This window comes from Gorilla gorilla, chromosome 6, assembly GCF_029281585.2.
Source record: "Gorilla gorilla gorilla isolate KB3781 chromosome 6, NHGRI_mGorGor1-v2.1_pri, whole genome shotgun sequence".
NCBI classification, from domain to species: domain Eukaryota; kingdom Metazoa; phylum Chordata; class Mammalia; order Primates; family Hominidae; genus Gorilla; species Gorilla gorilla.
This window is the reverse complement of record NC_073230.2, coordinates 168,726,408-168,754,306: the sequence shown is the minus strand read 5'-3', so window position 1 is coordinate 168,754,306 and position 27,899 is coordinate 168,726,408. Positions and strand designations below refer to the sequence as shown.

At 56.3% G+C, this 27,899-nt stretch overlaps 1 protein-coding gene across 1 annotated transcript; it reads right to left on the bottom strand.

Annotated features, from left to right (window-relative positions):
* Positions 1-25,740, bottom strand: LOC129523819 (double C2-like domain-containing protein beta). Its single transcript, XM_055347591.2, has 8 exons — positions 25,326-25,740; positions 19,773-19,847; positions 17,659-17,768; positions 16,993-17,119; positions 9,135-9,292; positions 1,976-2,057; positions 1,034-1,130; positions 1-438 (listed from the first exon to the last, which is right to left on the bottom strand). Exons 1-8 carry the CDS (start codon positions 25,443-25,445, stop codon positions 302-304), a joined length of 906 nt encoding a protein of 301 aa, XP_055203566.1. The 5' UTR covers positions 25,446-25,740; the 3' UTR covers positions 1-301.
* Positions 25,741-27,899: the final 2,159 nt, after the last annotated feature.

The following is a 27,899-nucleotide window of genomic DNA, read 5'->3' as shown; positions in this document are numbered from 1 at the left end:
GTCTTTGCTCCCAGATGGGCGTGTCCCCTTCCCCTGGGCAGGTGCTGAGGTCTCTTTCCACCACCGGCCTCTTGGGCGCCAGAGGGCTGAGAGCCCCCCACCCCAGCTCCTTGCCCTCCCCGTCCCAGAGTGGCTGAGCCCTCCACATCCTCCGAGCGGGGACTGCAGTGGCTCTGTGTCCAAGCAGGGGTTCTGGATCTCCCCCAGTGTGGGGGCCACAGGCCTTGGTGGCTGCTGGGGAAGCCCGGGGCCGGAAGTGCTAGGCGCAGGTGGCGGCAGGGGTAGCAGTGGCGGGTGGGCATCAGTCGCTGAGCACGGCCCCTGGGAGCTCGCTGGTGAGCGTGTGCCAGGGCTCGATGCGCTTGTCCTTGTTCTTCAGGCAGTCAAACCAGTGCTTCAGGCGCTCCCCCTTGGCGTGGATGCCCAGAACCACACCACCTGCAGGAGGACAGGAGGGGCAGCTGGGGCACAGGGACCCCCAACTCCCAGGCGTGGGGCCCATGCCCCCTCCCAGGTTCTGTGCTCGAAGGCCAGCCTCTCCCACTGCCCGCTGAGTTCTGAGCATGAACAGGACCTGACCTCCATGCCACACTCTGGCCCCGTCAGGGCCCAGCCATCCTGTCTCTCTTCCACCAGGGCAGGGATAGGGGCAGGGTGCAGAGGCAGCATCAGGGGTCAAGGAATGGGGGCCTGAAGAGGGGAGAAAGGGCCAGGCAGCCCCACTATGCGCAGCCACCAGGCCCACTGGGAATTTGGGGACTCTAGGGCTCAGAGTCCAGCCCGAGGCACTGCCCATCATTGTCTCTTGTCTGTGCTCCACCACAGAGTGCTGTGTGACCCTCCCAGAACTCCTTCCATCTCTGGGTCTGTCTCTTCCTGGGGCACAAGGGTCAGGCTGGAGAAGGTCTGAGGCCCCTGACCTAGGGGCAGGTGGTCCGTGGTTCCAGCTTTCCCCATGGACCAGGAAAGAGGGGCTGTGGCCTGATCCAGGACAGGCACACAGTGAGACGGTGTTCCCACTATGCCCCCTTACCAATGAAATCATTGGATTTTCCAATGTCGTAATCCCAAACGGTGACCTCCAGGGACTTCTTGGCCAGGTCCCCATGCTTGATCTCGTAACAGAACTCCTGCTGGCAAGAAGGGAGTGTTAGGGCTGATGCCACGAGGCCTGGGCCTTGGCCGGGGGCCAGGAGGGGTATGAGGTGTAGGGAAAGAGGAGGGACGGGGGTGATCAGTGCTCAGAGTGGATGAGGGGTGGATGCTCACATGTCTCGCCCACTTCCCCCTGAGCTCCACTGGGGTCTTCAGGGCCCCTGTCCCCTCGCCCGCTTGCTCCTTGTCCCTGAGCCTGCTCTCCCCACACCCCGGGAGCCTCCTGACTGCAGAGGCACTGCATGCCCCACAGTCCTTGTCATCCTGGGCCTCTCTGGGGCCTGGCTTTGCTGACCCCTCCCTTCTCTGTGGGACCCTCCCTTCCATCCGGGGTTCCCCTCACTCTCTGGAAGCATCTTCTCGACCTCCCCTGCCTGCCTCTGGATCACTGGTGTGGCGTGGGCTCTACCAAAAGCCCCTCTGCTCTTCTTTCCTTCTTGTTCCTTGGGGGGAATCCGCATTTCCAGCCATACTTGCCGCCTTGGGCGGAAGACTTCCTGGGGCCCCAGGGTGTCTCGAGTCCCCTTGCCCCACACAGAGTTTCTCCCCATCTTTCTCACCCCCTCTTTGCCCTGTTGCCTCCATAAGAACCCAGGACTCCCCTCAACACTTCCCTCCCCCCAGCCCTACATCCGACAAGTCCTGCCAAGAGCTTTCCAGGGGTCCCCCAGCTCCCCTGTGTCTGTGGTTTGGTGCGGCCCCTCCCCACCGTCTCTGACCACCCTCCCCATTGCGCCATGACCTTTTGAAAACCCAGCCACACCCCCACTGCTGTGGGGCAGAGGAATGGCCTTCATGAAGCTTCACCAGCCCCTCACACCTCATTAAACTCCGGGTTCAGGGTTTTTTTCTTCACCACTGTCTTATGTTTGGATTTCTTGTCCACATCTGGCCTCAGGTATCTGGAATTACATCCAATGGACAGGCAGAGGATGGGGACATGCTATGGGGTATAGATCAAGCCAGCAGGTATTCAAAGAGCTTTCTGTCCCTGGAGAGAGATTCCTGGGCCCTTCTTTTGTCCTAGTCATTGGATTTTCCCAACGCTATTTTGTGGCAAAGGCGAGACGTTGTTTTCGAGAAGCAAGTGGTCCCTTCATCCATCGCACTTCTGTTCACACACACATTCCTGAAGTTAACCCTGGGGGGCGCCCTCCATCCCCCTAGGAAAGGGGTTTTTCCTCATTTCTGGAAGTCTAATTTTCATAAAGCTCACGTTTCCCACCAGAACAGAGTTTTTAGCAGAGTTGGTCTCTTGTTCAAACTTCTTTTTTTTTTTTTTTTTCAGATGGCTGACTGCAACCTCCGCCTCCCGGGTTCAAGTGATTCTCCTGCCTCAGCCTCCAGAGTAGCTGGGACTACAGGCATGTGCCGCCATGCGCAGGTAATTTTTGTATTTTCAGTAGAGACAGGGTTTCACCATGTTGGCCAGGCTGGTCTCTAGCTCCTGACCTCAGGTGATCCACCTGCCCTGGCCTCCCAAAGTGCTGGGATTACAGGCGTGAGCCACCACCCCCGGCCTCAAGCTTCTTTTATAAAATAGCAGATTTATTGAGATATAATTCACATATCATAAAATCCATCCTTCTGAAGTGTAAAATGCAGTAGCCTTTAGTAGGCTCCCAGAGTTGTACAACCATCACCACTACCTCCATTGGAGCTTTGAGGAAGGACAAGACCTTTTGTGCAGTCACAGGGAGGCCACCTAGATGTTCTTCCCTCCACAGCCACTAAGGCCTTAGACTCTGATGCAGAACAGCTGTCTTCCTCTGAGGCTCAGAGAGGGGGAGTGACTTGCCCAAGGTCACACAGCCCGCAAGCACAAGTGTGGTGCTTGAAAGCCAGGCTCAGACTCCTTTCTCTATGACAGGGAGGTCATATGCAGGCTGGAGAAGGGGACAAGAGGTCCCCAACTTCTTTGCAAAGCTTCTCACCCTGTTCCTGCATAGATAATTGCATGACAATTGCCTTGTCCCTGCTGAATGTGCTCTGGGGTCTCTGGGGTCTCACCCATGACCAACTCCCTGGGCCTGGCACCAGGGAGCTTAACAAACATCTGTCCAGCGAATACCTGCATCCCTAGGAGTGAAGCCACCGCCCAAAGACACGCCCATGTCCAGCTTAACCTGCATCCCTAGAAGTGAAGGCACCGCCCAAAGACATGCCCATGTCCAGCTTATTCTGCCCAGTTCCTCTCCAGAAAGGCTGCATGGTTGACACACAGTGCCTGCGACAAAGCTGAATGCTATCATTTAAAAACTCGTTGCTGGTTTGACAGGCAGAAAATGATATCTCATAGTTGCTTTACTTTGCATATTTTAAAATTGTGACTTTCATGGCATAAATAATACTGGTTTATTACAGAAGCACTAGAAAATGCATGTGGACAAAAGTTGGGATTAGGAGAGAGAAATGAAGACATATGTCCACACAAAAACCTGTTCATTGCAGCTTTCTACCATCACCAAAAATTGCAAACAACCACACGCCCTTCAACTGGGGAACTCATCAACAACAAACTTGTGGTTTACCCACACAATGGAAGACCACTTAGCAACAAAAAGGACCAAACTCTTGGTACATGCAACTGACAGATGAATCTCAAACGCATTCCTCCGTGTGAAAGAAGCCGGACTCACAGGGCAACACACTATCTGACTGTTTCATGGGAAAGTCTGGAAACCGCAACACTATTGAGACAGAAAACAGGTGAGTGGTTGCCTGGGGCCAGGGAACTTTCTGGGGTCATATTCTCTATGTTGATTCTGGTGGTGGAAACAAGACTATACTAGCCTGGGTGATACAGCGAGACCCCATCTCTACCAAAAAATTAAAAATTAGCTGGGCATGGTGGTGCATGCCTGTAGTCCCAGCTATTCACAGTGCTGAGGTGGGAAGATGCTTGAGCCCAGGAGTTCAAGGCTGCAATGAGCTATGATTGTGCCACTGCACTTTGGCCTGGACAACAGAGCAAGACCCTGTCTCTAAAAAAAGAAAAGAAAAGAAAAACTCACTGGATATGAATGATACAGGTTGAGGATCCATTATCTGAAATGCTTGGACCAGATGTTTTGAATTTTGGATTTTTTCATATTTCGTAATCTTTGCAGTATATTTACCAGTTCAGCATCCCTAACTCAAAAATTCAAAAATCTGAAATCCCAAACGCGCCAATGAGCATTCCCTTTGAGCGTCATGTCGGTGCTTGGAATGTTTGGGGTTTTGGATTTACAGCTTTGGGACGCTCAACCTGTACCTCAATAAACCTGATTTAAAAAAAGTTTGGGGGGATTCCCCTAAGCCCGCCACCCGGAAACAGCGGATTTCCTTAGTTACTTACTATGCTCCTTGGCCATTTCTCTACATATTGGTATTGTGTCTGCTGTGAACTGTCCTTGGCCTGTTTGGTGACGGGTGAGGAGCAGGGACAGAAGGGTCCTGCGTGCCCTGCCTTCACAAGCCCCTGGAAGGAAAGTTGTTTTGGGATCTCTGCACCCTCAGCCTGGACAACTTGTGCCCATCTGGTGACCCCTCACTCAGCCACCAGACTTCCACGACAGGCTCCAGCCTCGGCACCTTCAGCCATGGACAGTTCCGCCAGCGTTGCCCTCTGTTCTGCTATTTTCTCTACCAGAAGTGCCCTTCCCTCCTCATCTGACCACTCTGGGGAGATCCCTCAGCACCCTCCCTGAGCACACCCTACTCTGGCACAAGCCCACCCTGCAAAGCCCCTGAGGCCCACCCTGTGGCGTCTCTCCCTCCCTTGCTGTCAGGACAGTGGTCCTGGCCACCGGGGCTCACAGAGCCGCCCTGTGCCGCGTACCTCTGAGCCCTCTGCACAGTGCCTTCTGCTTGCCTGTGGCTTTGAGAAGAAACCCCTTCTGGTTATACATAAGACAGCCAGAGAAGGGAGTTGCCCAGGGTGGCACAGCACATTGCTGCCAGTTACTGCCATTTTCGCTGGCATGAAATGGAGATAACAACAGGAGCGACAGCACAGGCTGCTGAGCGCGTCACACGCAGCCATCGCGCAGCTCAGGGATATTACGTGTAACTTGACATGTCAGCGATTGTCACAGGCACTGCTACTCCTGGGGTTTTCCATCAAACCCTCAAGAGCTGGGCCTGGGGTCAACTTCCAGCCTGGGGAAACTGGGGCAAGTATCACCAGAGATGAGCTTTATAAAAATAATGGTGCTAGCTGGGCATGGTGGCTTGCACCTGTAATCCCAGCACTTTGGGAGGCCGAGCTAGGAGGATCGTTTGAGTCCAGCAGTTTGAGACCAGCCTGGCCTATACGGCAAAACCCAGTCTCTACAAAAAATACAAAAAACAACTAGCCAGGCATGGTGGTGCACACCTGTAGTCCCAGCTACTCAGGAGGCTGAGGGGGAAGGACTGCTTGAGCCCAGGAGTTTGAGGCTGCTGTGAGCTGTGATCGCATCACTGCATTCCAGCCCAGTGACAGAGTGAGTCACTGTCTCAAAAAAGAAAGGAAGAAATAAAGAAAACAAATAAAAATAATAGTGCAGACAAAAGGCCTTGACCCATCTAGCTTTGGCCCTCAGCATCAACCGCTAGATACGTCCCTCCCTTTCTTCTGGGGCACAGGCCACACTCTCTTCCAGGTCTAGGATGCAGCTGAGGGGTGCCCCTCTTACCATCTAATCTGTGCCCTTATTTCCTCTGCTTTAGTGAGGAAGAGGCCCCTGGTCCATGAAGGGGCCTTTCAGAGATGGGGACCCCTGAGGAGCCCTGAGCAGCAGCCCTCGTGTCTCACCCAGGGTGTCTGAAACAGACGTGGAGGTCTCAGGTGAGGCGTGGCTCAGATATAGGGAGTGGCCCACAGCTCGGCCTGTCTTTGAAAGGCCACGTGACCTGGCCCACGGCTGGCAGGTGGGACCCAGCTGCAGGGGTCCAGCAGCACCCACAACAGCCACCTGTGGCAGGGAGGAGCTTGTGGTACAGTGGACAGGCCCTGCCCAGATGGCCCCCCACCTGCCTGTGGAAGTTGACCAGACCATCTGTCACAGCAGGTAAGACTCTGCTTTCTGGGCAACCCAGCAGGTGACCCTGGAATTCCTGTCCATCTGGCAGGTGGGCATTGAAACTGGTTTAAAAATGTCACACCATAGGCCGGGCACAGTGGCTCACGCCTGTAATCCCAGCCCTTTGGGAGGCCAGGGTGGGTGGATCACTTGAGGTCAGGAGTTCAAGACCAGCCTGGCCAACATGGTGAAACCCCGTCTACTAAAAATACAAAAATTAGCCTGGCGTGGTGGCGCATACCTGTAATCCCAGCTACTTGGGAAGCTGAGGGATGAGAACTGCTTGAACCTGGGAGACAGAGGTTGCAGTGAGCTGAGATCACGCCACTGCACTCCAGCCTGGGCAACAGAGTAAGACTCTGTCTCAAAAAAAAAAAAAATCACACCATTTTGGCTTCAGATTGCATATCCTCCTGCAAGGATATATACGCGTGAGATTCAAGTCAATGACAAGTCAGAAGAAAAAACACATATATACGCAAACCAGTATCCTACTGTGTGTGTCGTTTGTTGTGTTTTCGACAGCTGTCCATGTTACAATAATTCCTCTAGTTCAAATTTATTCATTTTTAACTTCATAGTACCACATTCTACACACTGCCCATGTCCCCTCAAGCTTCCCCTGGCTCCTGCAACCACAAATCTAGTCTCTGCCTCTGTGGGTTGACCTATTCTGGACACTTCATAGAAATAGAGTCCTGCAACACGTGGCCGTCTGTGTCTGGCTTCTCTCGCTTAGCATCTTGTTTTCAAGGTCCTCCCACCGTGTAGCATGCACCTGCTACACTCCTTCTTAAGGCTAATATTCCACACACCCGCTACACTCCTTCTTAGGGCTGATATTCCACACACCTGCTACACTCCTTCTTAGGGCTGATATTCCACGCACCTGCTACACTCCTTCTTAGGGCTGATATTCCACACACCTGCTACACTCCTTCTTAGGGCTGATAGTCCACGCACCTGCTACACTCCTTCTTAGGGCTGATATTCCACTGCAGGGACAGACTTCATTTGTGTATCCATTCATCAGTGGACGGACGCTTGGGGTGTTTCCACTTTTGGCTGTTGTGGATAGTGCTGCTATGAACATTCCTGCACAAGTTTTAGGATGGACATGTTTTTCTTATCTCTTGGGTATATAACTAGGAGTGGAATTGCCAGATCAAATGGTGATTCTGTGTTTAACTTTCTGAGGAACTATCAGCTGCTTCCCAAAGTGGCCATCCCATTATTGTCATATTATTTTTATTTGTTTATTATTATTTTGAGACAGTGTCTCGCTCTGTCACCCTGGCTGGAGTGCAGTGGTGTGATCTCGGGTCACTGCAATCTCCGCCTCCCAGGTTGAAGTGATTTTCCTGCCTCAGCCTCCCAAGTAGCTGGGATTACAGGCGCCCGCCACCACACCCAGCTAATTTTTTTGTTTTTAGTAGAGACGGGTTTCCCCGTATTGGCCAAGCTGGTCTCAAACTCCTGACCTCAGGTGATCCGTGCGCCTTGGCCTCCCAAATTACTGGGATTACAGGCACGAGCCACTGCACTCGGCCTAATTTATTACTATTTTTAACTGTAGAGACAAGGTCTCAGTATGTTGCCAAGGCTGGTCTCAAATTCCTGGGTTCAAGCAATCCTCTCAAGTAGTTAGGACTACAGGGACATGCCACTACACCAGGCTAATTTTTAATTTTTTTGTAGAGATGGAGGTCTCACTATGTTGCCCAGGATGGTCTCAAACTCCTAGCCTCAAGCAATCCTCCTGCCTTGGCCTCCCAAAGTGTTGGGAATGTAAGTGTAACTCACTGCACCTGCCACATACAATTTTTAAAGTGACAGAAATATGATCATGGCCATGGGAATGGTGCCCCTAGAGCTGTGCCACGAGGAGTACTGGCCTCTTCATGGTGCCAAGATGTCCCTGAGGCCTTAGTCACCTGGGTCCTTGGTGTCCCCTAGGTCAGGGCCATCCCTCTGTCATTCCCCCTCCCTGAAGCACCTGCCCCTCCTTTCTGCTGAACTAAATTCCTCCCCAAGTCTCACTTTTCCAGAGTCTCCCTGTGAGCTCACACTCATACCTACCTAGTTTCTGAAGAGCCCCGAGCACTGACGGTAGTCACTGTGGCACCTGTAGCACCCTCTCCAAAGGGTCGCCAGCTCCTGCCTGGCTCTCAGAGCTACACAGCCTCTCCTGACCAGGCTCACAGCTCCACAGCTCTGTGGCCCAGGCCACCTGGCATGGCCCCCTGAGTTAGTGTCTCTCCCCAGGCCCACCATCAGCCCTGTTGGTAGAGCTGGGTGGACTCTTATCCACATCTGTGGCCCCAGTATAGGGCTGGGCAAATGTGGGCAGTTGCAAAGGCCTGGCAGAGTTCCTCTGCATCCTCCCCCAGCCTCCTGGCTACCCCTGGCACTGGCCCCGCCTTCTGTCCCCTCCTCCGACTCATGGCCCCTCCTGGGCCCCTCAGTCACAGAGAGGCCTGGACATAGCATCAGGTGATAACTAATATCTGCATGACCCTGGGAAGCCACTCAGCTTCTCTGTCCCTCAGTTTCCCCATCTGTGAAATGGGCTGGCCATGCTTAACCCCTGGAGTTGCCAAGGTAGCCCATCAGGGAACACGGCGCCCCTGTACCTCAGGCACTCCCTGGGTGCCTGCCACCTGGGACCACAGAGCCGGCACACGGACCCCCGTCCTTGGAGGTGAAGACGTGGCAGGCGCCCCTGTACCTCAGGTACTCCCTGGGTGCCTGCCACCTGAGACCACGGAGCCGGCACATGGACCCCCATCCTTGGAGGTGAAGACGTGGCAGGCGCCCCTGTACCTCAGGTACTCCCTGGGTGCCTGCCACCTGGGACCACGGAGCTGGCACACGGACCCCCGTCCTTGGAGGTGAAGATGTGGCAGGTGGTCACATGCACGGTACACTCACGTTTTCACGTAGGGGTCCGAGTAGCCATTGGCGTCCATGGCGGCCAGGTGGGCGCACTGCACGATGCCTACCAGCAGGCCCTGCTTCTGCGAGCTGTACTTGAGGGAGATGAGGATGCGGCCCCGCTCCTCCAGGGACTTGTCTTCGGTCTTGTCCACCTGTTGGACGGGATGGTCACTCAGTCCTCACCTGCTCCCACCCCTCTCTTGGCCGTCCTTGGCCTCCTCTTCCTGAGCCCGCCCATCCAGCTGCTGCAGCCGGGCCTGGTCACGGTCCCTGGTGAGTGGCCTCACTGTGAACTCACAGCCCTTCTGTCATCTCTTCCCTCCCAAGGGCTCTTCCAGGGCTGGATCTCACCCACACCCTCCCTGTTCTTGGCTGCATGTGGCCTACGGTGGCCTTCACAGCCCAGCAAGGGCCAGCCCAGGGGTTGGCAACTGCAGCCCGGGGGCCAGATCAGGCCTGACGCCTGGCTCTGTGTGGGATGTGAGCTAAGCATGGCTCTTACCCTTATTTTAAACAATTTCTTTTTCAAAAAAATAGAGACAGGGGTCTCACTATTTTGCCCAGGCTGATCTCAAACTCCTGGGCTCAAGGGATCTTCCCACCTTGGCCTCCCAAAGTGCTGGGATTACAGACATGAGCCACCATGCCCAGCTGGTTCTTACTTTTTGGAATAGCAGAAAGAAAAATGAAATGAAAAATATTTTGTGACACATGAAAATGACATGAAATTCACACTTCAGCTTCCATTAACACCATGTTGTTGGAACGCAGCCTTGCCAGCTCCGTGATGCTTCTCTATGGCTGCTTTTGCCCTAAGGACAGAGCTGCATGGTGGCCACAGATTGCAAGGCACACAGAGCCTAACATTAGTGCTAAGCAGCCCTTCACGGGTCTGCAGCCCCCGGCCTGGCGCGCTCGGCTTCCGCGGACGGTCTTCCACCAGGTCCTCCTCACAGCCCGCCCTGACTTTCCCTTGGCTTTGAAGCCGGGTCCCACCTCCACACCTTTGTGCACCTTTAATCCACAGCTCCAGCACCCTCCTCTGACCTCCTCAGTGTTCACCGTTGATAAGTTCCTGGTCCTTCTGGGCCTGGGGGCTTTTCTGACCCTCAGGGTGGGTTGGCCGTCCCCTCTGCGCGCCCACTGCCTCGGGTTTATCCTGTCATGGCCCGGTGTGGCCCCCTGCTTCCTCAGGGGTCTGCCCCAGCCCCTAAGTTCCTTGAAGTTGGAACTCTACCTGTAAATTTTTATTTTGACAGAGTCTGACTCTTGTCACCCAGGCTGGAGTGCAGTGGCACGATCGTGGCTCACTACAACCTCTGCCTCCCGGGTTTAAGCGATTCTCCTGCCTCAGCCTTCTGAGTAGCTGGGACTACACAGTCTAATTTTTGTATTTTTTGGTAGAGACAGGGTTTTGCCATGTCTGCCAGGCTGGTCTCGAATTCCTGACCTCAAGTGATCCACCCACCTCAGCCTCCTAAAGTGCTGGGATTACAGGTATGAGCCACCGCATCCAGATAATACCTGCGTCATCTTTAATACCTCAGCGCTGGGCAAGGGCCTGGCACTAAGGGCCCACTGGAGGCTTGTACTAGTGAAGGCAGGAATGGAGGGACAGATGGTCCCCTGTGCGTTCAACCTCATACAAGCAACTCCAGCCTGGGGGTTCAAAGAAAGGCAGAAAGGTCTGCCCATGACAATGGAGCCTGGTGGATGGAAAAGGGTCACCGTGGCCCCAGTTCCCTGAAGGTGCTTCCTGGAGCCTCTCAGGGTGCTGGATGTGGCTCCCTCAGGAGAACCCCGAAGACAGAGTTCTGGTACATTCCTCACCCTGGAGAAGCTGGGAGCCAGGTAGGGAGCCCATCCAGTGCCTTCCCTGCCTCAGCAGCTGCCAGTGCCTGCCTCTCAAGGCAGATCTCAGCTCCAGGCCTCCCCATCCCCAGCCAGCCTGATGCTTCTCCATTCCTTGCCCTCCCGAGACTACCCGGCTTCTTCCTTCTGGCTGCTGCACACCCCAAACCCTCTCTCCTAGGCCCTCAGCCCACCCAGACAAACCCAGCTTGAGCCCACTCAGACAAACCCAGCTTGAGCCCACCCACACATGCCCAGCTTGAGCCCACCCAGACACATCCAGCTTGAGCCCATGCAGACACGCCCAGCTTGAGCCCACCCAGACACGCCCAGCTTGAGCCATGCAGACACGCCCAGCTTGAGCCCACCCAGACATACCCAGCTTGAGCCCACTCAGACAAACCCAGCTTGAGCCCACACAGACATACCCAGCATGAGCCTACCCAGACACACCCAGCTTGAGCCCACCCAGACATACCCAGCTTGAGCCCACCCAGACATACCCAGCTTGAGCCCACCCAGACATACCCAGCATGAGCCTACCCAGACATACCCAGCTTGAGCCCACCCAGACATACACAGCTTGAGCCCACCCAGACATACCCAGCTTGAGCCCACCCAGACATACACAGCTTGAGCCCACCCAGACATACCCAGCATGAGCCCACGCAGACATACCCAGCTTGAGCCCACCCAGACAAACCCAGCTTGAGCCCACCCAGACATATCCAGCTTGAGCCCACTCAGACAAACCCAGCTTGAGCCCACCCAGACATACCCAGCTTGAGCCCACCCAGACATACCCAGCTTGAGCCCATCCAGACATACCCAGCTTGAGCCCACCCAGACATACCCAGCTTGAGCCCACCCAGACATGCCCAGCTTGAGCCCACCCACACATGCCCAGCTTGAGCCCACTCAGACAAACCCAGCTTGAGCCCACCCACACATGCCCAGCTTGAGCCCACCCAGACATACCCAGCTTGAGCCCACCCAGACATACCCAGCTTGAGCCCACCCACACATGCCCAGCTTGAGCCCACTCAGACAAACCCAGCTTGAGCCCACCCACACATGCCCAGCTTGAGCCCACCCAGACAAACCCAGCTTGAGCCCACCCAGACATACCCAGCTTGAGCCCACTCAGACAAACCCAGCTTGAGCCCACCCACACATGCCCAGCTTGAGCCCACTCAGACAAACCCAGCTTGAGCCCACCCACACATGCCCAGCTTGAGCCCACCCAGACACATCCAGCTTGAGCCCATGCAGACACGCCCAGCTTGAGCCCACCCAGACACGCCCAGCTTGAGCCATGCAGACACGCCCAGCTTGAGCCCACCCAGACATACCCAGCTTGAGCCCACTCAGACAAACCCAGCTTGAGCCCACACAGACATACCCAGCATGAGCCTACCCAGACACACCCAGCTTGAGCCCACCCAGACATACCCAGCTTGAGCCCACCCAGACATACCCAGCTTGAGCCCACCCAGACATACCCAGCATGAGCCTACCCAGACATACCCAGCTTGAGCCCACCCAGACATACACAGCTTGAGCCCACCCAGACATACCCAGCTTGAGCCCACCCAGACATACACAGCTTGAGCCCACCCAGACATACCCAGCATGAGCCCACGCAGACATACCCAGCTTGAGCCCACCCAGACAAACCCAGCTTGAGCCCACCCAGACATATCCAGCTTGAGCCCACTCAGACAAACCCAGCTTGAGCCCACCCAGACATACCCAGCTTGAGCCCACCCAGACATACCCAGCTTGAGCCCATCCAGACATACCCAGCTTGAGCCCACCCAGACATACCCAGCTTGAGCCCACCCAGACATGCCCAGCTTGAGCCCACCCACACATGCCCAGCTTGAGCCCACTCAGACAAACCCAGCTTGAGCCCACCCACACATGCCCAGCTTGAGCCCACCCAGACATACCCAGCTTGAGCCCACCCAGACATACCCAGCTTGAGCCCACCCACACATGCCCAGCTTGAGCCCACTCAGACAAACCCAGCTTGAGCCCACCCACACATGCCCAGCTTGAGCCCACCCAGACAAACCCAGCTTGAGCCCACCCAGACATACCCAGCTTGAGCCCACTCAGACAAACCCAGCTTGAGCCCACCCACACATGCCCAGCTTGAGCCCACTCAGACAAACCCAGCTTGAGCCCACCCACACATGCCCAGCTTGAGCCCACTCAGACAAACCCAGCTTGAGCCCACCCACACATACCCAGCTTGAGCCCACTCAGACAAACCCAGCTTGAGCCCACCCAGACATACCCAGCTTGAGCCCACCCAGACATACCCAGCTTGAGCCCACCCAGACATACCCAGCTTGAGCCCACCCAGACATACCCAGCTTGAGCCCACCCAGACACATCCAGCTTGAGCCCACCCAGACATACCCAGCTTGAGCCCACCCAGACATACCCAGCTTGAGCCATGCAGACACGCCCAGCTTGAGCCCACACGGACACGCCCAGCTTGAGCCCTGTGTCCCCCTGGATCCCCTTAGGACTCTAACAGGCTCCTCTCCTAAGCAGCCCCAGCCACCTCCTTTTGCTCACAACCGTGCCCCCTAAGCAGCCCCAGCCACCTCCTTTTGCTCACAACCGTGCCCCCTAAGCAGCCCCAGCCACCTCCTTTTGCTCAAAACCGTGCCCCCTAAGCAGCCCCAGCCACCTCCTTTTGCTCACAACCGTGCCCCCTAAGCAGCCCCAGCCACCTCCTTTTGCTCACAACCGTGCGCCCCAAGCAGCCCCAGCCACCTCCTTTTGCTCACAACCGTGCCCCCCAAGCAGCCGCAGCCACCTCCTTTTGCTCACAACCGTGCCCCCCAAGCAGCCCCAGCCACCTCCTTTTGCTCACAACCGTGCCCCCCAAGCAGCCCCAGCCACCTCCTTTTGCTCACAACCGTGCCCCCTAAGCAGCCCCAGCCACCTCCTTTTGCTCACAACCGTGCCCTGCCTAACACCAAAGTGAGTCCCTCTGGCTACATCTAACCCTTTCTGGAGATGAGACTCCTGTGAGGTGAGCAGGGATGTTGAGCAGGGAAGACATACATGCCCCACCGGCCACCTTCGCCACCTCCCACGCCCAGAGCAGACATGGCTAATCGATCCTAGAATTTGCCCTGGGCTCCAATGCCACCTCAGAATCCTTTTCAACACAGTGCTCAGGCAGCCATTCCTGGTGGATCAGGCCAGGCCTGCGAGATCTCGCTATCTGCCGCTCAGGCAGAGCTTTGTGTGTGAGGGCCTCAATGCCCTGTGCTGCTTGTGTCAGTGTGTGTGGTGTGAAAATTAAACAATATAAACCAGCAGGGGCCAGGCACAGTGGCTCATGCCTGTAACCCCAGCACTTTGGGAGGCCAAGGCGGGCAGATCACCTGAGGTCAGCAGTACAGGACCAGCCTGGCCAACATGGTGAGACCCCGTCTCTACTAAAAATACAAAAATTAGCTGGGTGTGGTGGCGGGCCCCTGTAATCCCAGCTATTGGGAGGCTGAGGCAGAAGAATCACTTGAACCCGGGAGGTGGAGGTTGAAGTAAGCCGACATTGCGCCACTGCACTCCAGCCTGGGCGACATAGACTCCATCTCATTAAAAAAAAAAAAAACCAACCAACCAGCAGGCATATTTTTAGCTCTTTTTTCAGGGGTGGGACATTGTACTTCGGGTTGTTTCATATGAAGACCACTGGGTCTTGCTCAGTATTGCCTTAAAACAGATAATGTTCACAGACTGTAAATTCTAAAACCTACCGCCAGAGGCCTGGCACAGGGGCTCATGCCTGTAATCCCAGCACTTTGGGAGGCCAAGGCAGGAGGATCACTGGAGGTCAGGAGTTTGAGACTTGCCTGGCCAACATGGCGAACCCCCGTCTCTACTAAAAATACCAAAATTAGCCAAGCGTGGTGGCGCACACCTGTAATCCCAGCACTTTGGGAGGCTGAGGCAGGTGGATCATTCAAGGTCAGGAGTTTGAGACACCTGGGCAATATGGTGAAACCCCATCTCTACCAAATATACAAAAATTAACCAGGCGTGGCGGCACACGCCTGTAGTCCCAGCTACTCGGGAGGCTGAGGCATGAGAATTGCTTGAACTCAGGAGGTAGAAGTTGCAGTGAGCAGAGATTTTGCCACTGAACTCCAGCCTGGATGACAGAGCAAGACTCAGTCTCAAAAAAATAATAATAATAAAAGTACCACCAGAATGTGGCTGTACTGCCAGGGGTGCATCCCCAGCTGCACTCCTGCGGTCACTGTGAGTCCCCGAATGGCACCAATGAGCCGGTAGCGCATCCAGCAACACCCTGATCATGGCCATGCACAGGGACGCACATGCTTTCACGAACGCACACCACACATGTGGACACACACACTGTCGCACACAGACACGTACTGACATATGCTCTTACACACAATTCACACACGAGCACACACACACACACGCTGACACCCCACGTACATACCCACGTGGTTGTTTGTTTATGCCAGTGATGAAAACTCAGGAACACTAAGGCAGGGCTGGTGTTGCTTTTTTTTTTTTTTTTTTTGAGACAGAGTCTTGCTCTTGCTCTTGTCACCCAGGCTGGAGTGCAGTGGTGCAATCTCGGCTCACTGCAACCTCCGCCTCTCAGGTTCAAGCGATTCTCCTGCCTCAGCCTCCTGAGTAGCTGGGATTACAGGCATGCACCCCCACACCCGGCTAATTTTTTTATTTTTAGCAGAGACGGGGTTTCGCCATGTTGGCCAGGCTCTCTCGAACTCTTGACCTCATGACCCACCTGCCTTGGCCTCCTAAGATGTTGCCTTTCTTAAGTGACATAGACCATGTGGAAAAACCGGGTTACCTGTGGTTAGTGACTAATAATAAAACAGGAAAAGTTATATCCATCACACAAATGTCTGAGGGGGAGAGAATGTGACAAGGATTAAAATTGGATCAAATTCTGCAAAAGTAACTGGGATTCTAGGAAGAAGCCGTGGCCTCAGGCTGACTCGCCCCCGGGGCTTGACTTGGGCTAAGCTCGAGGTGAGTCCACGTCCCCGGGCCCCACTGGGGCTGGGTACACTGGGGACAGCCACCGGGCTCTGTCCTCCCAAACTTGCCCCTTGCCCAGTCCTCTTAGGGGGACAACGTGCCATCGAGGGGACCGTGCCTCCACCTGTGTCCTGAACACTGGGAGGCTGAGGCCCCAGGATTTCTCTTGACCCCAGTGGCACGGGGGACTCCTGGCTTCACCAGCCCTATGAACCAGGTGAAGGTGAGGCCATAGACAAGGGAGGATAGGGGAGGGAAGAGGGACATAGAGACCAAGACTCAGAGGGCGTAGCTGCTGGAGCAGGCCGGGGGCAAATCTGTTCTGACATAACGTTGAGACAAATGCCATTTCTAGGAAAGGATACTCTGCTGTCTCCTCTGCGTATCTCACAGGCACTCAGGTCTAACATGTTCCAAGCATGCTCCTTGCACGTCCTGTCCACCCATGGTCCCTGCTGAGTCCTCTGAGCGCAGCAAACAGCCCCTCAGGCTTCAGTGGCTCAGGCCCCAAACCTTGGATCTGCCCTTCCCTCACCCAAGGACGTCCTATCTGCTGCCTGCACATCCGGTTCAGAATCAAGCCCTCCTACCGCTGCCAAGGTCAGGCCAGGGTTGTGCCCATCTCTCCCCATCTCCCCAGGCCTCCTGCCCTCTCCTCCCTCTTCTTCAAGCCATCCTGAGCCCAGGCCAGCGAGCCTGGTAAAATGTCATCCCCCGTGATCCCTCAGCTTAGCACCCTCCCGTGGCCACTCAGAGTGAAAGCCAGGGTCCTTCCTCACCTCCACCCCCTTGACTCTCCATGCTCACCTCCCTGGTCTCCCCTCCCCTCTCACTCTGCCCCTCATGAGTCCCATCACAGGCAGGAAGTTCTGCCTTCCCAGCACCTGCCACCGAGCCAGGTACACAGCAGGTGCTCAATCAATCCTCTCACCGGTAGCGGCTTCTCCAGGCAGATGCTGAAGGTCTTGGTGTGGTTGGGTTTCAGCTTCTTCAGGGGCACACGTGTCTCCCCGATGAACTCATTGTGCCGGAATTTGTCCTCGTCACACACAGAGATCCTAGCGGGGGCGGTGGTGAGGGGCACAGCCAGTGCCTCAGACGCACTGGGCATGGTGGAGATGTGCTCAGGTAGGGCCAGCCCTGGCTTCTCCTGCCCCAAGCCCTGCCCTGGTCTGGGGTGGGAGACGCACAAGATGCCTGGGCCCTGACAGGGGCAGAGTGTGGCACGATATCAGGCACTGTCGTCATGGACAAGTGTCCTCAGGTTGGAAGAGGGGACAGGAGAAGGCAGAACCAGTGCCAGGAGTAGCCAGGAGGCTGGGAGAGCCGGTTCTCTGGAGGGAACCACCTCCAGCACCCTGAGAGGCCCCAGGAAGCACCTTCAGGGGACTGGGGCCAGGGTGACCCTTTTCCACCCACCAGGCTCCATTAGCATGGGCAGACCTTTCTGCCTTTCTTCAAGCCCCCAGGCTGGAGTTGCTGGCATGAGGTTGAACCCACAGGGGACCATCTGACCCTCCAGTCCTGCCTTCATTAGGAAAAGCCGGGTGGGAGTGGGGGTTGGGGAGGGAGCAGGCGGCCTGGGGCCCTCACCCACCGCAGGGTCTTGCGGATCATGTCTTCATCTGTGATCCCGTAGTAAGTGAGGGTCTCGTTCCATGTGGGGTTCAGAGTGTTACGGAGAGTTTTTGTTCTGAGCTTATTTGCCTGGAGAAGAGAAAAATGATCTTATTAGCATCAAAGTGTGTGTCAAACAGAAAAATGGCCCCCAGAGATGGCCACATGCTCATCTTGGAGCCTGTGAATGTGTTATCAACATGGCCAAGTGGACTGAGGCTGCAGGTGGACTTAGGGTTGGTAATGAGCCGACATTAGAATAGGGAGATTATCCTAGATTGTTGGGTGGCCCAACGTGGTCACAGGGTTCTTAAAAGCAGAAGAATGGACAGAGAAGACAGTCAGGGACGTCACCAAGGAAGGGGGCCAGAGAGATGCAATGGGGCCCCCTGTGAAGGTGGAGGAAGGGGCCACAATCCCAGGAGGGCCGATGGCCTCTAGAAGCTGGAAAGAGCTAGGAAACTGTGGGCTCCCCGGGCTCCAGAAGGAATGCAGCCTTGCCGACACCTTGATTTTAGCCCAGAGAGAGACCACTGTTGGACTTCTAACCTGCAGAGCAGTCCAAGAGTAAACTCGCTGCTTTAAGCCACGAAGTTTGTGGTCATTTGTTGGCAGCAGCCATAGGAGGCTCATCCAAGGAGGACCCCACCTCCAGCCCGATGCCACGGGGTAGGTTCTGCAGGAGGCCTGTGTGGAACTGGAGTCTCCTTCCCAGGGCATTCCCTGCCTTTGTGGACCGTCCCCTCTGCCTGGAACCCATCCCGTCCTTGGGTCTGCCTCGGGGGTGGCCTCTCCGAGCTGGAATATTGCTGCCACTCCCTCCTCCTGTGCCAGCGGCTCTGAGCTCCTTGTCTGAATCGGTCTGATGCCTGCCACACCCGGCCCAGGCTGGGAGGTCAGACAGCCTGGGCTTCCAATTCCAGCTCTGTGGCAGCATCAGGTTCCCCACTGTGGAAAGAGCACAGGAATCCCTCTCTCCCATTGCTTTCAGGAGCTGTTTGTAAGGAGACTGCTCTTTATAAAACACTAGGGAAAGTCCTGGGGACTTCCTACAACTGGGCAGCCATGCACTGCCGGCTCCAGTCCCACAAATGAAGGGTCACTGAGCACACTTCCCTGGTCATACTCGCCCTTGGCCCTCACATCCCTGAGCCCTTCTTGCAGCATAAGGGCATCAAGACCCGGTGTGGGGAGCCCATTTCTTCCCCAGGAGTAGGTGGTGGGGCACTGCCATTTCTCCTACAGCTCTGCCTTCCCTAGAGAAGGGGGAAAGGCCCCTTCTGGGGTGGTCCTCCTGGGCTGCTGTGGGCCCCAGGCCTACCCATTTAGGCCCCCACGTAAACTCAGACTCTGCCCCATGAAATTAAAAATAAAACAGCACTGAAGTGTAGGATGCACAGAAGGAAGTCTAATTAAGTTCTGACTTTCCATGGCCCAAGGTCACCTTGATGCTTTTATTTAACAGCAATTTTTCTCTCTCCTGTCTGAGATGCACCTGTTGTGCTGGTGCCCTGAGCACATGTGTGGTCGGACGCTTGGGTCATCCGGCGTAGGAATGAGGGGCAGATTCTGCCCATTTCATCCCCCTTACGGAGAGTCAGGGCATCCTGTGGTCAAACACATGGGGCAGATTCTGCCCACTTCATCCCCCTTACGGAGAGTCAAGGAACAGCCCATCAACACGTTAGATGCTCTGAGAAGTCCTGTGGTACAGAAACCTGTTTAACAATGTTTCCCCATGTTATTTAACCACGGAGTCCTTTGTTTGCACCTAATAGTAACTTCCAGCTGAGAATGCTTCTTATAAAATGCTGGCCTGGAAATTCTCCTGGGGTTTCCCCAGATCAGCAGGTAGGTAACGCTGACTCGTGAGGTCCCCAGGAGGCAACAGGGTGTGGGGCAGACTGGGTGCTCTGTGTGCAGTTGAATGGTTGAGGTCCCATCAGCTTGCTTGGACTCTGAGGGGAGTGGCAGCTGTGGTCCTCCCTGGGTGCCCGCAGCCCAGTCCAGGCCCCAAAGCGAAAGGACCAGAGTGCATTGCCTGAGGTGGTGGGCGGGTGCAGCTGGTGGGCAGGCCTGGGTGGAACCCCTCACCTTACTGGCTCCTGGCAGCAGGTGCAGCTTGACGTAGGGGTCTGCCAGCCCATTGTGGTCCATTGGCTTCAGGCCCTGGGCAGAGAACAGCAAACGGTGTGAACTGGAAATCGGGGAGATGGAACTGACAGGGCCTGCAGATGCCCTTGTCCCCTGGGTCTCCTGGCTGGGTCCATTCATGGCCCGTTTCACAGAAGCCCCCGGGCCCCACACCTCCAGATGGAGGGAGTGAGGATGGCTCAATGCTGATGCAATCTCCCCTCCCCAAAACATCCTGGCCCAGGGCAGCTGTCATGGGGCCTCTGTCAGGACAGACTTTCTCTTCTCCTCATCCTGGAAGCCAGGTGGCTCTCCCTTCTCTGAGCCTCCCTCTCCACCCCGCTTTGCTCAGGCCCTGCCATCATCCTGACTCCTGTCCCCCATCTACCAAGCATGGCCTCCTGAGTGGCCACGCCCCTCACTGACCCTAAATCCACGTAACCCCGGGACACAGTCCGAGACTAGGCCCCATTTCTGGCCATATTTGTCACAACTCCCAGTCAGTCCACAGAGATCACACAAGCAGACTGGCCACAGAGGGTCCCTCCACAAGATGGCACCCCTCTCTCACTTTGGTTCTTTTAGAAAACCCAGCCACGCGTGCACAGCCAGAGGCACACAGAAGCATGGACAGAGAGGGGCTTTGCTGACCTCAGCAGGCTCTTGTCTCTGAAAATTGCATTTGTTTCCTTCTGGGATGGTGCACAGGGATGCAGGGAGGCAGCTGTGGCATCTGTGGGGGTGCAGCCGGCAACCCCAGGATAGTATTCAAAGGGCTTCTACCCAGCCAGGCCGGGGAGGCAGCTCGGCGGCTCACACCAGGCCCATCTCCAAGGGAAGGCTGGGGCTCCCTCCCAGGCCCACCCCACCTTGGTTTGACGGAGCTCTGGGGGATGCGGCAGGGGCTTCCAACCACCTACTTCCCTGCCACTGGCAAAGGGCAGAGGTTTGGGGGCCTGGCTGGCTTGGGCTCCAGGCTCAGCTCCTGTTCACCAGCTGGGAAGTGGATGAGTTACTTTGCACGCTAAGCCTCAGCTTTATCATCTGTTAAAGGGGTTGGCCGGGCACGGTGGCTCACGCCTGTAATCCCAGCGCTTGAGCCCAGGAGTTCAAGACCAGCCTGGGCAACACAGTAAGACCCTGTCTCTTCAAAAAACTAAAAAATTAGCTGGGTGGGGTGGCATGTGCCTGTGGTTCCAGCAACTAGAGAAGCTGAGGTGGGAGGGTCGCTTGAACCTGGGACACGGAGGCTGCAGTGAACCATGATCGCACCACTGCACTCCAGCCTGGGTGACAGAGTGAGACCCTGTCTCAAGTTAAAAAAAAAAAAAAGGGCAGGGGTGTAATAATCCCACCTTCCTAGGGCTGGAGTGAGAGGGAGGGAGACCGTGTGGACACAGGGCCTGGCAGGCAGGGTTTGCTCCCTTCCCTGCATGCCAGGCCCCCATGAGACGCCGGAGAAGTGGCTGAGGTCTGCTGGGTGCATCTGAGCTGTGCCCTGCACTGTGGGGCTGCCTCTGGGACAGGGCCTGGCTCAGTGGCCCTACACGTGCTCAAGGTGACAAGGCTGCTCTTCCAAACCCAACTCCCTCACCCTGCCTTGCACCTCTCCCACCAAGTGCCTGAAGCGCAGAGTTCTGGGAATCTGGTGGCCCGGCCTGACCAGGCGGTGCCTGACTGCTGTGTCTTATTCTTACAGTCCTTATACATTTGTTTGTTGTAGCTTAAAATGTTTCCATTTGGGCCACGTTTCCCGACACGTTTCACTTACAAACCTCTGGGCCACCACATGTTCTGGCGTATGTCTTTCCAGTGGCTCTCGTGGTCCCACCTCCGTGCCCCGAGACACCTGTGGGAGCTAGGCTGGGTCGAGGGGCGCTGTCATGCTGGGATGGGAGGGATGCCTGCTCTGTCCTTCAGACCCCGGGACTGTGACGAGGCCCCTGCTGCTGCTCTCTACTCCTCCACCCGGCAGTTCCCTGAGCACCCTGGGCAGCCACACATTTCGCCAAAAGCAAAAGGACCAGCAGGCACTGCCTGAGGCCCTGTCACTGTGCTGCCACCAACTTCTGTGCCCAAACAGGCAGCTTCCCTGGCCCTGACCTGGGGTTCCGCCAGTGCCTCCACCTTCTGTGGGGCTGGCCTCCCATGAAGCCTGACCTCTGTCCACGGAAGGGGAAGGTGGGGAGGCTGTTTCCAGGGCAGGGAGCTGCTAGTGGGGCCCTTGGGCACATGCTCCCCAGCTTGGGAGTTGGCAAGAGACATAAACTGATCCCATGGTTTAGGGGTGGGCCTCACGGGAGGTGACGTGGTTTGGCGGTGTCCCCACCCAAATCTCATCAGGAGTTGTACTCCCATAATTCCTACAGGTTGTGGGAAGGACCCAGTGGGAGATAACCGAGTCACAAGGGGAGGTTTCTCCCAGACTGCTCTTGACGTAGTGAATACGTCTCACGAGATCTCATGGTCTGACACTGTCCTTGAGGTAGTGAATACATCTCACGAGATCTGATGGCCTGATAAGGGGAAACCCGTTTTCCTTGGCTCTCATTCTCTCTCTTGCCACCAAACATGTGAGAAGTGCCTTTCACTTTCAGCCATAACTGTGAGGTCTTCTCAGCCATGTGTAATGGCAAGTCCAATAAACCTCTTTCCTTTATAAATTACACAGTCTCAGGTATGTCTTTATCGGCAGCATGAAAATGGACTAATACAGGGGGGATGGGTGGAAGCGGCCCCGGGGGAGGCCCTGGCTGGTACTGGCACTGAGGGAACAGATGGGGGGTCTGGCTTTGAGAGGAGAGCCTCTCCCCAAAAACCTAGCCCTGCCCCGCCCTGGGCCTCTCAGAGGCTGTTGCTGGTGAAGTGTTCAGAAGAGGAGCTTTCTAGTCTGAAGTATCATTCAGCCTGAAAAGGAAGTTTTGACACGTGCTGCAATGGGGATGAAGCCTGAAGACATTCTGCGGAGTGAAAGAAGGCAGACTCAAAAGGACAGATACCGGGAGACTGCACTTACATGAGGTCCCTAGAATAGTCAAATCCATAGAGAAGGAAGCCAAATGGCAGCCTCCCCAGGGGCCAGGGGAGGAGGAAGGGGGAGCTGTTGTTTAATGGGCCCAGTTTAGTTTTGCAAGCTGAAGAGGGCTCTGGAGATGGGTTTCACAGCAGTGTGAAGGTGGAAGGTACTTAGCACAATTGAACTGTATGCTAAAAATGGTTGAGCGCTGAGGGAAGAAGTAAAAAAAAGTGGTTGAGGTGGGAAATGTATATCTGTGTATTTTACCACAATAAAAATAAAAAGTCTCCCAGAACTGGTAGTGCCAGGGGCCGCGTGTTAACTCATTTAATGCTCACAACAGGCATGTAGGGCAGGGACAACCAACCCTATTTACAGATGGGCAAACTGAGACTGACCCTTCTAAGGGGGGACAAGCAAGGGTGCACCCCAGGGTGTCCAGCCCCCACCCTGGCCCTCCAGAGGCCAGCCCTGCTTCAGCTCACCCACCCTGGGCCCCTCCCCACACCCCAGCCCAGAGCCCCAGCTCTTCCCCAGCCTGCACCACCCCTTCCCTACAGAACTGGATTTACACAGAGAAGGAACTGGGCCTCCCACCCCCACTTCTGATACCTGAGGGATACAGCCCAAAGTGGACACACAATTACATGTGTGCACGCACGGTACCACGCATGTTCACACAGAGACACACATACAGCCATGTATGCGCATACACACAAACGCACCTGGAGCTGGGAAGGGAAGGCCCTGGTGTCTGGCATGGAGAGAGGAAGGGGTGGGCTTTGGCCAGAGTGGCCTGGCAGCTGGCACCTCTCCAGTCCCCAGGCCTGGACCACCTCTACAAAGTTGGACAGAGGGAAAGGAGGAAGGGTCTAGCTTGGTCTCTACCTTGGCACAGCTGGGGTTTGACAAATGCTCAGTTCTGCTCCTAGGGGTGGGCTGGAGCCCCCGCCAGGCAGGGCTGGACATGCCCTGAGTCATAGCATGGGTGGTTCTAGAGGAGAGGGCAGGGGTGGGATGGAGCGTGCAGGCCTCTCAGTGCCCTACCAGGGCCCTGAGGCTGGCGTGGATGGCACTCACACCTACCCATGGCAGTCCACATGTGGCCCAGGCTGGGCTGGGGGACAGCCTGGGGTGGCACGCAGTAGCCTGTCCTGCTGGGTGGCCATGGTGCCAAGGACAGCCCTCGCTGCCAGGCTGGGAGGAGGGGCAGGGGGCCTGCAGGTTGGGAAGCTGGGTGGGGCTGGGCCCAGGCAGCTCTGTGGGAAGCCGCTGGATCTGAGCTGGGCTGACTCAGGCCCTTCCATGGCACTACTACGGAGACTCTACTGGCCATGCAGGCCCTTACCTTGCGAGAGAACATCAATTTTGGCACCTTCCTCCCACAGGGAGTGATGGGGTGAGGGGAAGGGAACAGGACAGTTGAGAACATGGAGCTGACACATGCTTGAGTGGCAGAGCCAGAGGGGAGCACCAGGGGCCAAGCCAGGCTGCAGAGGGCAGAACCAGGGGCCGGGCCAGGCTGCAGAGGGCAGCACCAGGGGCCGGGCCAGGCTGCAGAGGGCAGCACCAGGGGCCGGGCCAGGCTGCAGAGGGCAGCACCAGGGGCCGGGCCAGGCTGCAGAGGGGAGCACCAGGGGCCGGGCCAGGCTGCAGAGGGCAGCACCAGGGGCCGGGCCAGGCTGCAGAGGGCAGCACCAGGGGCCGGGCCAGGCTGCAGAGGGCAGCACCAGGGGCCGGGCCAGGCTGCAGAGGGCAGCACCAGGGGCCGGGCCAGGCTGCAGAGGGCAGCACCAGGGGCCGGGCCAGGCTGCAGAGGGGAGCACCAGGGGCCGGGCCAGGCTGCAGAGGACAGCACCAGGGGCCGGGCCAGGCTGCAGAGGGCAGCACCAGGGGCCGGGCCAGGCTGCAGAGGGCAGCACCAGCGGCCGGGCCAGGCTGCAGAGGGCAGCACCAGGGACCGGGCCAGGCTGCAGAGGGGTCCACAGGCACCCACAACCCCAGCCCACGTAGTGAGGCTCAGAGGGCCTCTGGGCTCAGGCCCTGGACACCCTGCCTGGAGTGGCATCGGCCTCCTACAGTGGCTCGGCTTCCAGGGTGCAAAGTGGGGTCCCCACTCCTCAGGGCGTCTGGGAGGCCTGGAGGCACCAGCACCCAACCCGCCCTCCCTTGGCCTGCAGGACAGACATCACCCTGCCCCTCTCTTTGCCTATCAGCAGCCCCTCCCCAGGCTCGAGGGTCCTCGGTCCAGGCCTTCATCTTCCCATTCTCATCTGTTTCTTTGCTCCCCGCAATGCCTGACTGTCCAAGGCCTTTCTTGGGGATGGGTATTCAAGAAGGTTTAAAGAAGAATTCCTTCCTGGCCCCACACCCCACACAGCGCAGACATCCAAAAGCCTGGACAGGAACCTGGGGAGTGGTGTGGTCTGGCCTCCCTGACCTAGGCCCTCTCGAGGACCCCGGGCCAGGGAATTTGGGGGCAGGCTGGCGGGGCCTACCTTGGCCTTGGTGATGGTGCAGTGGAGGGCGTTGTTCTCCTGGTCATACAGCAGGCTGAAGTCCAGCGTGCCCAGGGCGGCTGCGGACAGAGGAGGGCACAGGTCCCACCCTGGCCCCATCTTGGAGAGGCTTCGCCTGCCCCTGTGAGACCAGATGAGCCTGGCCTGGGCAGGTGCCACCGTTCCATGGCGGCTGCCACCAACCAAGCACCTGCTCTATGCCAGCCCCTCACCCATCCTCCCAGTCCCACCCAACCCTGGGAAGTCACAATAATCTCCCCACTTTCCAGAGGAGGAGCTGAGACCCAGAGAAGTCAGGTGGGTCACTCCAGTTCCCTGTCTGGCCCAGTGCGTGGCCCACCTGAGCTGGGCACCCAGCCAAAGGAGTTCCTGCCCTCCTGGTGCAACTGCCAGTCTGGGCCCTGTGCCTCAGTTTCCCTCACCTGTGAAATGTCACAAGGATCACACAAGGCGGAGGAGATGAGGCTTTGAGAGGGACAGGCCCTGGCCAGGAAGATCAGCTGATTTGCTCAACAGTCCCCCAGCCAACACACAGGACGGCAGCTCCTCTGTCTCTCTGGCCCATTGGGAACCCTGAGCAGGCTGTGAGGAGCCAGCTGAGTCCTCATACTGCTGCCCCCAAGTCTCTCAATGGCAATGGTAACTCCCAAAAGCCAGGGGGAGGGTGCAGCCATAATTGGGTGCAGCTGCCTCCCTCCCCGGGGGCAATCACTCATAGCAGCTGTGGCTTTCCATGCAGAAGCGGCTCCCAGCATGAAGGCCGAGGTGATGGTGGGGGGCAGAGCTTGGGGGCAGTCCGCAGACAGCAAGATGCACATTCACAGATGGCTTCAGAAGTCCAGAGCCTGCTCCCAGGCTGCAGGGCTGGTCAACTGGTGTCACATTCCTTCATTATTTACGAAGTGTTTACAACATGCCAGACTCTAGGGGATGGACATCTGTGAGGCAGAGTCCCTACCCCAAGGATAGCACAGCCTAAGGGGAGGAACAAATGGAAATAATTTGCCGCAGTAGAGTCTGGTGAGCCGGGAGCCATGGGGAGCCCATGTGAATTGGGACCACCAGGGAAGGCTTCCTGGAGGAGGTGATGCTTCACCTGAGCCATGAGGGATGAGTAGGAGTTGGCCAATGGCAAAGAGGGGCTGGGGGAGGTGACGATTCCAACCACAGGCCAACCAGCAGGTGCAGGCTTAGTGGCTGGTGTGATCCTGGGATAAGGGAAGGCCAAACTTGAAAGACTGTGCTCTTCAGGCTCTGAGCTAGGCTCCCAACATGGATCTAGATCCAATTACGGCCACACCTGACCAGGCCCATCATGTACATCTCGTCTGCGGCTGCTTTCCTACTTCAGAAGCAGACCCTATGGCCTGCACAGCTGAAAATATTTACAATCCAGCCCTTCTTTATAGAACAAGTTTGCAGATCTCTGGGCGAGTGCTGGGCCCAGGCATAACAAAGTTTCTTGGGTCTGCAGGGAAATTGGCTAATGAAAGGCCACGAGTGTGGAGTGTCCTTTATTCTGAGCTGGTGATGGGAGTGGCATTTGTCTAGATCATCCCCTTCTAACACGGATCAGGCACATGTCTCTGTCTTTGCAGCAGTGTGGGGTGCAAGACCTGCCCTCTGACATCAGTCTCCTCGGTTCAAATCCCAGCGTGCACTTCCCTGCTGTGTGGCCAGCTTATCTAACGTCTTTATGCCTCAGTTTGCTCATCTGTAAAATGGAGACAACGGTAGTATCCACCTCACAGCACAGTGTGCCTGGGGTGTAGGAGGTGCTCAGTAGATCATTATAGAAGGAGCAGATCCCTATGGTGGATTTTCTAGCTAACAGTACTGGCTTCTCTAAGACCCATTCTGGAATGAAACTGTCCTCAATTGGCTCATTTCCCTCCCTGCCTTTGGGAACAGAACATACAAATAGTCACTTAAACTTTTCTGAATAACCTGAGTCATTGCTATGGCCACGATGACTCTTCCGTATGTCACGGTCATGGTCCAGAGGCAAAAGGGGACACGAAGCAACCCCTGCACCAGAGGGTCCCGGGTGGCCCTCTTTTCGGTTTTCTTCATTTTTCTGCCTCTCCCTTTGACATCAGCCTGAAACTCCTATTAGATTACTTGTCTGTGTTGGCACAGACAGCTCTCACCTATTCAATAATTGTTTCTCCCATGAGACCAGGTGATGATACTTGTTGGAACTGTGTGCAAACTAAGAGACAACAGGCCTTGAGTGGCTGGTGTGGTGCTCATGCCTGTCATCCCAGCAGTTTGGGAGGCCGAAGTGGATGGATCACTTGAGCTCAGGAGTTTGAGACCAGCCTGGCCAACATGGCAACAAAAACTACAAAAATGGCCGGGTGTGGTGGCTCATGCCTATAATCCCAGCACTTTGGGAGGCTGAGGCGGGTGGATCACTTGAGCCCAGGATTTCAAGACTGGCCTGGCCAACATGGAAACACCCATTTCTACAAAAAATACAAAAATAGCCAGGAATGGTGGCGCATGCCTGTGGTCCCAGCTACTCGGGAGGCTGAGGTGGGAGGACCGCTT

Coding starts and splice junctions, on each gene's coding strand:
- LOC129523819 (XM_055347591.2), bottom strand. CDS start 25,445: ATGGGGCCAGGGTGGGACCTGTGCCCTCCTCTGTCCGCAGCCGCCCTG. Junction 19,848..25,325: donor GCACCATCACCAAGGCCAAG/GTAGGCCCCGCC, acceptor TTCTCTGCCCAG/GGCCTGAAGCCAATGGACCA. Junction 439..1,033: donor AAAATCCAATGATTTCATTG/GTAAGGGGGCAT, acceptor GTCCTCCTGCAG/GTGGTGTGGTTCTGGGCATC.